This window comes from Anas platyrhynchos, chromosome 8 (genome assembly GCF_047663525.1).
Source record: "Anas platyrhynchos isolate ZD024472 breed Pekin duck chromosome 8, IASCAAS_PekinDuck_T2T, whole genome shotgun sequence".
NCBI lineage: Eukaryota > Metazoa > Chordata > Aves > Anseriformes > Anatidae > Anas > Anas platyrhynchos.
Window position 1 is genome coordinate 16,368,486 of NC_092594.1, and position 15,754 is coordinate 16,384,239.

A 15,754-nucleotide genomic window follows, 5' to 3' on the forward strand; every position below is an offset into this window, starting at 1 on the left:
GTCCTCAATTTTAAAGCAAGGATTCAAAAGCCAGGCCAAGAGAAGTTGCCTGATGCTATCACGTGATTTAATACTTACAGAGTCAATAGCAAGACTCCCAAACTTTGGGTGCTTAGAGTGGTTCTGGATATATAATGCAAACTCCTTATAACAAATCATTTGTAGGAGGGAGAAGAACACCAGAAAGCAGCTGTATGGCCAATTTACATCACAAACTCACTTCCCAAAGCAAACATTCAGCATGCAAGAACTTTTTTTTGTCTCAAAGCTGCAGAAATTTGTTAAATTCTTACTCTGAACTCAATTTACAGAGCACGCACATATTCACTACATGTAATAAAGAATAATACAGAAAGACATTTATCTAGTACAGAGAGCAAAAGCAGTATCTTTTTTAATAAAAGCAACAAAGTAAACCAATCAAATAATGAAAGTAATATCTTGTTATCTCAAACCTGCCTATGGGCGGAAAATAAGAGGAAATTTCAGCCTGGGAAGAACAAGGATTTCCCCTCTCAGACTGTTTGCATACTTTTTAACTAACAAACGAGCTATAGGGCTGATAAAACCTGGCAGCTATCTCGGCAATTAAGCAGCTTCAGAGGGTAAGCAGAATGCTGGAAAGGACAGTGGCTAAAGAAAAGAAACAGAAAAGGAAGGCAGCAATAGGAAAGACTAGGAGAGGGGAAAGAAATAATCTAAAACCAAAGTACACTGTGTACTCTCCTTCTCTCCATAGCTGCTGTTGTGACGCAGCCATTCTTTCCAGTCAGCCCAATGTACAATGCTTCAAGACTAAACTTTCTCTAAATTCAGAAAAATTCTGAGATTTTCTTTTAATAAATACAATACAAAAAATGAAGCTCACAAAATGCTTAATCAAAGACTAAAAAAAAAAACAGGGTTAATTGAAAAAAATAGGAGGAAGAAGAATAACAAGATAAGGGATCTCTAAAAAGCTGCTAGCTGATTGGGATATCTAATTTTGAATGTGCCTTAGGAAAGGGAACAGCTTTCAGGAAATAATGAATTCCTTTATGGAAAATTAGTCCTCTTCCTCCTGCAGCAAAAATCATGGAAAGAGAATATCAGAAACATTGGCTGGCATTCCATTTTTTTTTCCATGAAGTTCCTGAAGTTATCCCATGCATTTGATGGCTACTTTGCTAAACAAATAATGTGGGTTTTTCTTTCTGCGGGGGTGGTATTTCGCAACAAATTGCATAGAGCTGAAGCTAACATGCCAACTTTTGCAAGTGATAGAAAAACAAACTCAAGAACAACAATGGAGGTTGAAGGCATTCTTTTTCTTAAATATTTAAGAACAGTGAACAAGTGATAACAAATTACATCACCTAACTTTCCAGACAAGATCACCAAGCAGCCTTTTTTTTGCTAATACCTACCAAATTATTGCGGTTTGGTCCTGGTCTCTCTCCATCTAACCGTGTTGGCATTTTCAAGCCACCGTATTTCTTCCAGTACGTCCAACAGGATGCACAGAGGCGACACTGCATGTTAGGGGGACCCCAAGAATACCACTGGTAAGACTGTGTGGCTAGAGATAACAAAGGTGGAAATTATATATATCCTTAAACAGGATCACTTTTCAGAGCTTATTCTCTTTAGAACTATCATAAAAGAAAACCCACACAAAGACAGTGCAAATCTCAAACAGACCTTAAAAACCTGCTGATGGCTTTATTGCCATCACCACTGTTAAATGTACTTGTTATTTCAGTGAAATCAATTACATACATTAAAACTCTTTTAAAACATGAACAGAAAAAACGCTTACTAGGATGGGAAAACACCCTGCCAACAAAACTGAAAGCTCTCGTTTTGCTAGACTAATAGACAATTTCTGCAGGGAAAGATGGAAGATTCTCTCCAGGAACTCCCCAATACTTTAATTTTACAATGGAAGAATGAAAGGTAAGTCTGTGACTTGACTTCTTGTGCTGTCCTGCATTCCAGCATCTCTAAAGGCTTCCCATAAAGGAGGGCAAGCATTAGTGTATTAGTACCAGCCAGCAGACCAAATACACTGATATCCCATATTTGGGGATCTACTTTAAAATAATGAAAAAATTGTCAAGTTCACAGCTTGGTGATTAAAGTCTTTGCTCAATAGTAAGTGTCATACATAATTGTAGGTAGCTAACTCCCCCTTAAGTACTTTACAATTACATTTATGTAAAACCAGCAACTCCAAAACCACTTTTGCTGGAACGCTGCTATATCAAATTGTCCCCCCACCATTTCAAAGCCTTCTCCCCCCTGCTCCCTCCTCCCAAGCACAGCATTTACTTTACTGCTTGCAATACAGCACTCGCCCTCTGTGCACAAGTGCCATGTCCGCATGTCACTTACTATAACAGCTTTCACAGGCCCGTCCTGCTCCCGTGTTCTGTGCCTGTACTCCAGTACCATTTACCACTCCTGGTTTGACATTATTTACATTGATCTGGTTGGGGTTTGGCTTGTTACTTAAAACACAAAGCAAAAAGGAGGACAAACATTAATCAAGGCATGCAATTTCCTAGGAGACTTAACAACATGGCCCAAAACATTTGAGATTGAAGGCTGAAATTTTGTTCATCGTGTGGCTTTCAGAACAAGGAGCTGTACTTACCAGCAATCCGTCTTTCATGAATACACTCTCCTATGTCCGTATTACATTAGTTCAATGCCATTTCAGAGACAAAAAACATTTTAAAACAACAAACCATTGAGGCAAGGGAGGCATCTTAATTACACTCCTGAACATTCTGATCAAGCTGGCAAGAAGATCCTGTCTACAGATCTCTCCCTGTCCTCAACATGAAAGATGTTTTATGTGAATCTCCAAGAAGCAGCACAGGGGATGGAGAATGAGAAGCAGGCAGAGACAGACCCCTGTTTCATTCAGGGAAGGATAACCCTGTGCTACACTCACATACATATTTTCACATTGCCTTACTACAAAGTAATTCCATCTCCAGACCTAAGATACAGAGGTGATCAGGAATATGAGCTTTCATCAAGTCTTAATCCATGATCTGAGCTTTTCCTAGGAAACATCTAAGCTTCTGCTAATTGCAGAAAATCCAAAAGTTTAACAGCCACAGAACAAGAAGTCCATCAACATCTGTCATTAATAGATGCTGATACAAAAACATCGCCTCCACTCATCCCTGTATGCTGCTGAAGGTGTTGACTCAGGAACAAAAGTTAATGGTAGGAGCTGGGAATAGAAGGACAAACAAAACCTTGGCATGAAGAACAGTACGAAGAGTACAGGCACTGCAGGGGAAGATGCCAGAGAGGGAAAAGGAGACATTCACAAAACCCTTGGCATGGGAGGGAACAAGAAGCACAGCGAATCCATACTGCGGGGACAGGACGTCTGGGGGATGGAAGAAGGTGAGACACACAAGAAGTTTCATTGAAGTAGTATACACAAAGAATTTATGAAGACACAAGGACTCCAAGCTGGTGATGAGGAGCTTAGCTTAGAGAAGCAACAAAAACCAGGCAGCCTCTGGTGTGGGTTTTTGAATATAAGCCCAAGCTCTAATGCCAGTTATGTTTCACCCATACTCTCTTACCTGAAAACTCAACAGAGTGGGCATATTCTTTTTATTTCCAATCAATAAACTAGGAAATCCACATATTCAAGCAGAAATACCTTAAAATGGGCTCTGTAAAATAGGTTTCTGAAAACTCATTTTCTTACACATCGACTGCAGACACAGGAGTCGCACCAATTTAAGTAGCCCACAACATGTTACTTTCCACTCAGTCGAGTGCTTCAAAGAAAACAGCATTCAGGGAAAACACACAAATAATTTAATTCTTTCTAGTGTGGCACTGCTACTGGTTTCACCTTCTCAGCAAGGACCCCTAAAAGCAAAGGAATTCCAGGTGACCGAATTCTGAAGGCAACTGGCCCACGCAGCTCCAGATCAAACCCAAACTCTGCCAGAAAGCTTATGCTGTGCTGGCAGTCAGAAGAGGTCATCTTTCTCTTCATTTGAAAGTATTTAATCATGCTCAGTTAAGTTCCATTTCCATACGAAAAAAAAAAAACATCTGCTGTGAATGACCTACACAAACCGTATGCACATTGGTAAGGGGGTAAGAGAATATTTGCCTATTCCAAGAAAAAACAGGCAGCCTTCTGATGATGCTTCTCTTGTTGTGAGGTCCAGGGCCTTTCTGCAGAAGAGAAAGCTGAGGAGGCTAAGTGGCGCAGAAACCCTGTACCTAGCTTGTTCCTTCAGTACATCGAACAGCCCATGCACAGCTTGAAGGAAGCAGAAGAGAGGAAAAAATAAAGGCATTTGGATTAATAAGCCTGATAAGGTTTTCCTCTGCTTTTGTTTACTAACTTGCCTGGCTGTTACAAGGATTAAAGTGGTTTGGGGTTCTTATCAGAGTGGCATGAGGTTTGGATGCCACAGATGGCAAGAGATCTGCAGACACAGTGCAACAAAGGGATAGTCGGACCAGGGGAGCTCACGCCACCCAGCATCTTGTTCTGGAGTGTCACTACAGTCACCTGCTGCAGCACAACTTCTGCCATGAGTCACTAGCAAACCCCACGTGCAAACACGACCGAGATGCTGCAAAACAAACAGCCCTCACAGATGCAGTTACCAGCCAGGTTTGCTCCACGGGCAGAATAAAGACTGGAGCAAGGAAAACTAAAGGCTCCACTCTGAGTTTTACACCCTGACATCAGGAATGTGTCAGTTTATCCTCTGAGAAGCAGCACGACAGGAGTCAGAAATCCATCAGCAGAGCACAAAAAGGCTTTGCTTTTCAAGCAGTGTGCTGGAAGCCCTGATGGGTGCAGTTGTAAGCAGCTGAGAACAGGACCATGTGCTGGCATGCTCAGCCAGAGCACTGGGTTCACGTGAGGAAAGGAGGCTGCTCTCCTCCCAGGAACCCTTACCAAAGGTGCATTTCAAACCCAAGTGAAAGCAGTGCGTGGGTGAAAGCCGCTCCCCAAGATCAGCACGCTGTAGCTGTGACAGTAACTTCACGCTTCAGATTTCAGAAGGCTGCAACGAACGGAGCTGCAACAAGCACCACGAAGTGTCCTGGCCCCAAGCTGAGGTTAAGCATCACAGTGGGTGACCATCAAATTTAGGCAGCTGTTTTCATCTGACGAGAAGCAAAAAGCCCTCGATTGTTGGTGATTTGTTAATTAAACTTGTTTGATATCACCAAAGCCTGCTGCAGCTATTAACAAGAGAATTAGATGAATAACTGTATGAATCATTAGGCAACTGATGAAGCTGAAGTGAAAAATGCAAATAAGGTACTGAGAATATTGATGGCGTGGTAAACTATCATTTCCATTTCTTAAATCAGGAGTGGAAGCCTTTTAAATGGGTTTCAGCTGTGATGGAGCACTCAGTTATGCTAGAAGAGGGATTACAAAGCACAGGTTTCTGGGCGCTATGCAGAACAGCCTCAACTCCAGAGATGACGATGATAAAGCAAATGCAGAAAGATGACAACCATCATACACTGAAGCCACACCACAAAACAAGCAAACAAACAAACAAACAAAAAAAACAGAAGATATTCCCCAGCCATGCTGAACACTGAAATCCTCTCACTATATAACTACCATTTGAGCCACAGCACAGTAATAAAATTTTAGTGGTTTAGAAGTAACTATAAACTTAACACCATCAGTGAATGTTTCCAGATATTCAAGAAAACACAATTGTTCTGCTGCGTCTCGAACTAGTAAGAAATGAAGACTCAGAAATAAGGAATAGGAACAATGTTTAATGCTTTTTAGGGAACATTTATGCTGTCTGCATTTAGGCATCTAATTCAAGTGTCTGGATTCCTTATCCAGGCACCGGAGTGGTGAGCTCTCATCACAGCTCTCACGATTCTAAGAATGGGTCTAACGACTGCTAGGCAATGCTTTCTGAAAATTAAAAGCTTTCTCCAACAATGTGGTGAAGGTCACTGTTTTAACTAGCACAGCTACAGAGAAAGACCAGCGTTAAACTTACAAGTTTTCCCTGCTACAACAGACCTCTGCACCATTAAGCAGGGAAGGAGAAAAGTCCTGCTCTTCAGGCAGAGGACAACGAAGAAACACATAAAGGAATCATCTTCTTGTTAAGCAGTCTCTCCTTGTAGTGATAGAAAGCTTTGACCAATTTCCCCGTTGGCTTAAAAGAGGCAGAGGAAAAAATTCCCCTACTTAGGATGTTTGTGAGGCAGCATTCATGGGTTGTGAAAGTGCTTTGAGATTCTTGGATAAAATATTCCAAGCAGAACGCGTTAATTTGCATTGACAGATGTAGTTAGAATTTACATTTTCTATCAATATATTTTAGAGACTGGGGACTGTATTGGGCAATTCATTCTTCCCTTGCTGTTCTTACCACTTCTGATATCATCTAGATCAAAGCAAAAGAGAGGAAAGCCGCACAAAATTGCGTGTCTCAGCCTTCACGATTTGCAGATGTCCTAATCCCAAAAAGCAGCAGCTACCCAACCAGAGTGTCATCGAATAGAAGCAAGTAAGAGGTGCACAGGATGCCCCTAAGATGAGTAAAAACAGAATATGAGTTCCAAAAAGGCTAGAAAAGTATGTCTGGGGACACACTAGAAGAAGAAACACTGAGACCGGAATGAGAAAGCTCTGTGAGCCCTACAGTCGCACTGGTGGATGGCAGGAGGAAAGGAGTAAGAGCATTGAATTATACATTCAGGATTTTGCTACTGATTTATTTAACACAATTCCCATCTAAAACATTTTTTCAGTATTAACTGAATGCAGAATTCAGCTTATTTTACATCTTCCTTTCACCACAAAAGCATATTGGTGTTTTCCAACCTAAGGGATGCCTTACAAACCCACGCTTAGAAACAATGGGTTCAGCCACATCGACTACAGACGTCTGCCCCAAAACCAGGGCTCTTCTTGGAAGGAGCACAACAATTTATGTCCAACACCTAGGATGTTGCCTAAGGACCTGAGAACCTCACCTCAATTACCTGCACGACTCTGCACGGAGTACCTAGCCTCTCCATGATTCAGTTCCTCATGTTACAAATTTGCAGTACACTCTCAGGTTAAAAAAACATCAGCTATAAAGTTTCACTGATAGATCTTATCTTTCACTGTATAATATGCATGTAGGATGATAAACAAACCTTGAAGGTTGCTTCTGTTGCTTTTCTTACTCTTTTCCCCTCCCATCGCTCTAGATTTTTCTGTTAACATCATACAAACAAATGAAATCCCTATCAGTGGAAGCAAGCCAGGGACAAAAAATAAGGTTGTTTGAATTATATCCTTCTGGGTCTCTCTTTGCAAACAGTTTTACACCAGTTATTGCTAGAATGTTTCACCCAATCAGCTGATATGCTTCTGCACAGGTCATGTCACCTCCAAAATAAATTACTTGATGTAGCTTGTCACAACTGGATCATTATGGTTCAAGCCTCAAAACAGGAATGAGCTCAGTAACACGATAAGGACTAATCAATAACATTGATATTTAGATCCTTACACTGTGTATTGCTTTTACAAGCCAAGAATATAATCTTTTTCTAGGTCACAAGGTAATGCAGATGCAATGCGTTCCCTGTGTGCCGGATCCTGGACTGAAATTCATGTAGGAATAATCCCAAATGTTAGAAATGCGTAACTGTTGCCACATTTACAGGTTTTAATAGGAAAAAAAAAGCAGCAGAAGCATTCATGTGCGATTGTCAGGTGCACAACTGCTACTTCTCCTGATACGTACAAAAGGATATTGAAGAAGGAGATAAATCTGACGCCCGTTTTGTCAATTAACATGCGAGTTAAGGTACAACACTCACAAAATCAGCCGTGGCTGGAAATCAATGCCAGAGACAAAAATAGCAGGCACACAGGTAGAGAGAGACTTTTCCTGAAGCAGAGAGGTAAGCTGCTGATTTGATTACATTCGCTAGATAGCAACAAGAATTATCTTGCTGAGATACAGGGTGGAGGGATAAGATACCACTCCAGACAGTCATTATCAAGTGAGCACTGTAACCTTTCAAATACAAAGCCCTACCTACACACATTATAATCCAAGAGCAGCAGGAAGACTACCAGGCTTTGTCATCTGCAATATCCTTTTGCATTTGCAGTCTAAATTACGCTAGCTGTTGCTTTACAGGCTTATCACATTTTGAATTCATGTTTAATTTGGTGTCCAGAGTCCCCCTGCACAGTAACACCCTCCATAAAAGGCAATACTGTTGAAAAATCGCATGACAAGAAATCTATTTGGCTTCACACTGGATCTTACATCTAATTTTCGGTAAATTCACGTGAGATATATTGATACATTTCAGTTAAAAGAGAGGCAAAAAAGAAACCTAGGATCCTGTATTTTCACAAGAAGTAAGAGACCATCTTGCAAGCTAAACATGTTAAGACTTCATTTTGCCTTAATTAACAGGAATACATAGTAGACCTTCCTAAATATTTGAAAATAAATAAGAGGAAAGGAGTTATTAGGAACATGGGAACATGTCTGGAAATGAAAGATGAAAAGAGGAAAGGCTGGGGAGATTTGAGTTCCACATTGCAACAAAAACTGACTGGGTTAAGCAGAGGGAACACAAGTGAAGAAGCATGGTTTACTAACAATTAATATATAATATGTGTGTGTATGACATTAGGAAACAACTATGCATTCATGCTCCACTGATGACAATAATTAAGAAAACCAGATGAATTACTATTAAAGAGTTAATTAGCTACCCTTTTATGCATGACCATAATGACCTGCTACCACTCACCTTCTGTATAAAAATAAAAATCAGACGATAAGTACTGACTGCTTCAGGGTGGCAACACTATACAGTACGAAGGAAACGAGCAACGTGACAGCACAGCAGCATCCTAACCAGGAACGCCCTCAGCTACCCGTGGAGGAAATACCCTGTGCTCCAGAAGCAGCAGGTCAGCTTGTGGGAGCAGCTTTGTCTTTTGTACGCTCCTAAGCAGCAGCACAGGCATACTGGGAGGAGTGCTGCTTTGTTCCAGGCAGCTTTGAAATACAACAGCAATCGTGTTGTCTTCCACAGGACTCCAACTTGTTTATTAGCATCTGGGTGCTTAGCATTAACTCAGCTAAAATAAAAAGGAATTCAAGCCTATTTAAGCATCAGCAGAAGGCTCATTATATTGGTAACCTAATTTAGTAATTCTCTGACATTGTTTGTTCAACTATGTCTCTCATTATATAATTAAAGCTAATATATAATACTGGCAGGCCATGGAAACTGCTACACCAGACCCTCTAATGAAATAAAACACAAAACAATACAGAAAGATACTTACTAGTTGGGTATATACACTTGTTTTAGCTTGCTTTCTGCTTCTGCTGCTTTCAATCGTTTCTTTAAAAAGAAAAACAGAAAAAAAGTTAGAATAAAAAGAAAATAAGGGCTATTTTACCTGGGAGTAGAGTCACCTGTGAAAACTTTGGCACTTGTTAACAAACAAGTACGTTTTTTTTATTTCACTGAGCAGCTATCCTTTTCCGACAGGAAAAAATACTCTGAAAACAATTGTGGGTAGTAAATGACTACAGACACAGCACTTTGAAGAAGTTAACGAGATTACAAAACTACTATTTAGACTTTTTTTTTATTCCCATTCATTCCAATACAAATTCATACACTGTTTGCCCCATAACCCTTTATCTTCCCCTGCAGAGAAAGATCCAACATATCAGCCTGTGCTTGTCCTCTTTGATAATATGCAACAACTGGATAGTAACAAGGACAGCAAAACACCTTCATCGTTCTTCCCCAATATCTGAAACAACTTAAAGAGTTTGAAGGAAGACTTTGTTTTGCTAATAGCTCTTCTTTTTCTTTTCTTTTTTTTTTTTTAACTGATTGAAAACTGGCTCACACTGGAGATTTTCTTTAAAACTTAAAAAGCCTACAAGCTTAACTAAAAACGGACACAGCAACACCCAATAGATTTGTTAATTACGGTAGGTAATCACCTCACACTAAACATCGTCCATGGGCAAGCCATACATTTGCAATTTCTAAAGGTGAAAGGCTCCAGGTAGACAAAAACTACTTGATCATCTCCCTTGCAGACAAAAGGAAATAACCCCAGGCACAAATCTCAGGGGCCAGGTAACAAAGAACATTAAGGGGATGAAAAGGGAGAGGTCAACTCCAATCAGCTCCTTGTAAAAGAAAATAAATTATATGTACATATAGATATAATATACGTATATATATGTGTGTGTACACCTTTCCCAGGAGGTATTAAGGAAGATGTTCAGTGAAAAACATGCACAAAAAGTAGCCTTTCAGAGCATGGGTACACAATTTTGTCTCTACATGGCCTTATTTTGATAAAACCCAGCATTAACTTCCATCCACACTCCTGGAATAGGTAGATTAGAGGGTCCTTCCAATGGGACGTAGAGGAGCAATTCCCCCAGAACCATACAGCTCCTTTCCTTTCCGAACATGGCACAGGAGGAAGACAACTAGCAGGAGCTTTACTAACTGGCCAAGAATTCCTTTTATTACTCAAACCTTCCCTTTTTTTTTTTTTTTATAGAGACATTCGAACGTTCAAATTTTTTCTTTATTACACAAATTAAATGAATTTAGGATGAAAGAAACCTCTGGAGGCATCTATGCCTCTCCTGCTGAAGCAGGGTCCACGCCCTTCAACATCCATGTCAGTACCAGCAGCCTGCAGACAGTAATGATGATGCTCTCCAGACAAACCAGCAATGCAGTGTTTGCTGGGGATTTTACACATATCCTAGGCAAACAGATTAGTTTAACTTTTTTCAGATTTCTTACACTTTTTGTACTTTTTATTTCTATGCAGATACTGACTTTTGCTTTAGTTATTTTCCTTGAGGAAAAAAATGCCTTGAGGCTGTTCACTGAAAAAAAATAGGACTATACATTTTCTCTTTACAGGGACACTATGGACACATAAAAAACAATGAAGTAAAAGCTTCCAGTATGCATGAAGCTCCCTTTGATCAGAGGGGCAGTCTTAAGCAACAGTTCTCCATTTGACAGCCTGACAGTTTCTCACCTAAACTCTTGAGGCTCCTGAAGAATTCCCTCTTACCTTTTCCAGCAAATAATAGTCAATCCATCTTAGAAATCAAAGAATGAAGGTGTCAGACAAGAGAACAAGGACTGAGAAAAACAAACAGCTATTGGAAGGTATTCAGAGACCGTGAGTATGCCTTCAGAAAGATGCATCCAAAAGCAGACTTCTTGCTTCCCAGGTTGGTTGCTTCTGCTAAATCTGGTCTCAGGCACAGACAGCTACCCCAAAGCTGTCCTTGAGAAAGCCCAAACAGACCTCATGGAGCCGATACTTATCAATCCTGCAGCCTTGGAGCAATCAACAATACAGAGGCTCCATATAGAGTCCAGAAATTCCGAGCTGGGCATTTTCAAAACGCCTTCGTCAAGTTGTTTTATCTAGGCATCAACAGGGGCCGTGCAAATAAGTGGCTCTCCAATAGCACCAGAAACCCTTCATTAACTTCCAGAGAGATACCATCCCAAATAGTATCCTTCAACGGATATCCCAAATCCTCCTTCAACGAGATGCATGGTCATCTTCAGGAGCTGAAGGCAGCTCCATGCTTAGCCTGGACTGGAAAACAAGCCTTCTGCTCCTGTCCTCCCCAGGAATTACAAGGAAGTCTACCATCAGGTGCTGATAAATATCTCAAATACTGCTTGATGAACCTTGTACAAGAATCATATTTCCCTGAGGCCAAAGCAGGAAATTCAGGGAACTTGCACTGGTAGAGAACTCTTTTGTTTTGTTTTTGAAATTTCCACTAGATATCTAATGGAAATTGTTGGGGGGAAAATAGCTGCAGTGTTCTTGACAAAAGCTCCCAAGGGCGCTATCTACAGACATTATGTTGTGACAGTCTTGGAAATCTCCGAGCAGAAAAGCTCCACGCAAACACAAAGCATATCCAGCAGCTGAAATATTCTGATATCCACAATCTGAAGTCATTTGCCTCGGAGGCATGGTTAATTTAGCTTGTTAAGCAACATTTTCGTAAAGCAGTGATGAATGCTAACCTCACACCAGATTTTGCTGATGACTGATGAACGTGGTGCAAGATCTAAGCTAATAAATGCCACAGGTCACCTGGGCCTGGCAATGCCCCCTTTATCTCCTACAGCTGCCTCGAGATCGAGGCACAAGCCATACGAGATGTCCTACCTTTATTACAGAGCAGGATACCAGAAGGTTCCACAATGTACTGGGGCTAAGACAAGGCTGGTTTTGCACTAAGCATTTGTGGCCGTGGAGAATCAATAGAGCAGATCTCAGGAGCTTCCTATTCTGACAGTGACTGAAAACAGAAGGTACAAGGAAAGGTGCCCGACACGTAGTCCCACACAACTTCAGCACAGTCCCTTCACAGAGAAGTGCTTTGCTAGGTCCTTTGCCAGTTACCAATTGATCTGTGCCTGAAGCATATTTATGCTATAAATTCTTAATGCTGCTGGATGTAGTTATGAATGTTCTCATCCACAAAAAAAACAACACCCCGAGCATTTGTATCTTCTTCTAGAAGCTTGGCCTAAATGAAATCTTTTGTCTCTGTGAGTTATTTATAAATGCATATCTTAAGTATATCCTCATACTTACCTCATATTTTCCCTATCTATAACAGGGAGATGTTACCAACTTTTTTTTTTTTTAATCCCACAGAGACCAAGGGATTAAAATACTTTAAAATCCTGTACATTCAAGTTGTTGCAAACACCTGTCCATCACGTAGCCTCTCCCTGGATTTAACATCTTTCATTCTGGAGTTTGAAAGAGTCTTAAAACGTGGCGCACCACAGCAAAGAAACATTTGTGGAAATTTTCTAAATAGTGAATGGCTTATAAAGAGAAAATAAGAGAAGAAACCTAGGAATGCAAGAGATATTTCAAGGTGCACAATGCAAGAGTTGGGTTGGTAGATGGTGCAGGGGCAGCTCAGATACCCTCTAATACTTAGCTTCTTTCGGTTCATGCTGGGAAAGAAGAATAGCCTCAAACTTGCGCTTTCTGGATTTAGGGGAAAACTTTCACACTGCTTTCCTGCCCCCCAAAACACCTCTGAGCACACACACCAAGTGCTGCCAGGAGGCAGTGGGGAGGCAATTAGTCCACGATGCAGTTGGCAGAAGTGCTTCCAGCTGCCTGAGCTCCTGCAACACATCTCAGCACTGGCATGCAGTACCTACAGCCTCTGTCACTTGCTTGCCAGAACTGCCATAGTTCCATGTTACTGTAGGCTTACTAGGAGGTGTTTTGGGATAACACGTCCTACGTCTGTGGAAAAGCATTTCTTTGATGTTATTTCTATTTTCCTAGCACATGGTACTTTATGAAGGCTGGTACGTTAAGATGTCACACACGGCTCTTGGCTAGGTACAAAGGTTAGCTTTCCTTCATAAAGATGTTATCTAACTGCATCAAGACTTACCCAGAGCTCCACCCTTTGCGCTCCCTACCCCATGCAGTCATATTTAATGGCACTTGCACTTTCTCCATTACTTTCTCCTTTACCTTGTTTTTCCAACACCGTGCATACCTTAAAACTGATTCTGTCTCTTCCTCCTAATTCATCTTTGACATGCTGCAATTTTAAAATGGGACTTCCATGTAACAAAAAGAGTAGAAATTTGTAATGCTTGATTTTTCTCTTCGAAGTTTCATGCTCCTCAAGCACAAATGAAAAAGTAAAAGTGAAGTCTAACTCTAAAAAACACATACAACTAATTCAAATTTGCCACTGCCATGCCCTGAGCAATTCTGAAGTGCATCAACAGCTGGAGAGTGGTATGCTTTAAAGGTTTCAAGACTTCCCCTCCTGATACACAAAACAGCAGAAGCACTTAAATTTTAAAAAAACAAAAATCATCCTGGAACACGAAACTGCATAAAAACACAGATTTCATTTTGAATGAAAACACAGGCATGCCCCAACATCAAAGAACTTCTAAAGAGCTTTGGAATTGCTGGGGAAAGCCACCACCAGCAGTTAGCCAGTGGATGCGATTTCAAGCCTGTCCAAATCAGAAATATACGCTCTTGTGAGTTGACACATGAAATCTGTCTCAAAAAAAAAAAAAAAAAAAAAAAATTCAAACAAGATATGGGACACTGAATTTGGAATTTGACCTTTCCCTCATTTTCTTCAGGACAACTCTGAAAGGACAGCTTTGGGGATCACTTTGGACATAAGTTCAGGACCATGCATCAGACCATGATTTCTGTGCTGACACTGCAGGAGAATTATTCCTTCTAGCAAGTCTCTGCTTGGAGGGTTTGACCTCCTCTTGAAGTGACTGAACTTCTAGTTAACGCTGATAAGTGTCGGAAGTAAGGTGGAGTTCAAGCCAAATCACTGTGTAAGAGATCCAAGAACATGCTCCAAAAGAGGTCATTTTGCATCCATCTCACATTATCCTACCACAAAACAAGGAAGTGCTATATTAAGTAGGAATACCAAGCATCAGGCCTTCTTTTTCCCCTCCATACAAGCACAAACACTTGTGTATGCCTGCACACCTTCTGCTATTTATGTCCAGATTGTTCTGATGACTGGAATTCTTGGTTTAGGCTTGCACAGGGCTCTGCACTACCCTTACTGTTCAGTTCTGAGAAGAGGTCTTTTGTGAAAGTCAGCTCGCAATTTAGCTTCCTCGAAGTCCAGAAACAGATAGATTCTTCTTCAGGATTACAACAGAGTGCTTTCTTGCTCCAAGAAAATCTCAAAGGAAATACAGAGGGAAGTAAACAGTTCCCACTAACTGGTTTTCAAAACAAGCAGTTTGCTTGTGACAAAACTTTCATTATGAACTTGTATAATTCACAAAAATAGACGGTCTAAGTAGATGTTTTTAAGTGCATTCAGCCAAAGAGTCTACAAGAATGAGCAAGTTAAGTTTTCTGGTTTGTTGTGGTTTTAAGACAGTAACATATGGACTTAAAGGTACTTTAATCATCCCCTTAAAAGGAGGACAACTGAAAGTGAAACAACTCAGGATACACACTTGTCATAGCCTTACTTTGCATGTTTTCAATATCTGAAGTATGAAAATGCTGTTAGCCCCAGAACCATTTTGTGGTATTAGGCTAAGGAGAGAATTCGCACAGGCAAAACACCGAAGAAACAGATGGAAAAAATGGTGAGGGATGTGCTTTGTCTAAGACTTAGGGCACACCAAGTAAAAAATAAATGCAATGCACCATTATTTCAAATACAACGTCCTATGCTTTCTTGGTGGTTATATATAGATAGCTCTCCCAGGCATTTTATAAATGTTTAATAGTATTATTTGCTTGTACAATCTGGGAATTTGAGATGAGGTCTTCAGCTCAGTTCAAACTTAATTGATGTGATATCTCTGTTCTGCAATTTCTACCTGTTCAGCTTATGCTCATGCTCTCTCCTAAGTGCACAGCCTCTAATTGGAAGTTTTCCCCAAGTCCCACTCCGTGGTACGCTGCTGGGCAGCACACGTGAGGTACAACATTATCACCATTACAGAAAACTCACTGCATAAGAATACAGCAAAACAATATAACAAACTGTGTGTGGGGGCGTTACGTTATTGCTGCAAGAACAAATGAAGCTTTTTATGCAACTATCCCCTCTGCAGTTTTGCCTTTATAATAAGAAAGTTCATAAAAGTGGAAAGAGCAAAAGAACTTAAC

At 40.6% G+C, this 15,754-nt stretch overlaps 1 protein-coding gene across 4 annotated transcripts in view; it reads right to left on the bottom strand.

Annotated features, from left to right (window-relative positions):
• MTA1 (metastasis associated 1) overlaps positions 1 to 15,754 on the bottom strand; it is an 81,581-nt gene that overhangs the window by 22,997 nt on the left and 42,830 nt on the right. For all 4 annotated transcript variants that reach the window (XM_038183072.2, XM_038183073.2, XM_038183071.2 and 1 more), the window contains exons 11-13: positions 9,347 to 9,405; positions 2,374 to 2,489; positions 1,407 to 1,558 (exon numbers count right to left, since the gene is read on the bottom strand). In XM_038183072.2, coding sequence (XP_038039000.1) covers positions 1,407 to 1,558; positions 2,374 to 2,489; positions 9,347 to 9,405 — 327 coding nt within the window. The remainder of the gene's footprint in view (positions 1 to 1,406; positions 1,559 to 2,373; positions 2,490 to 9,346; positions 9,406 to 15,754) is intronic.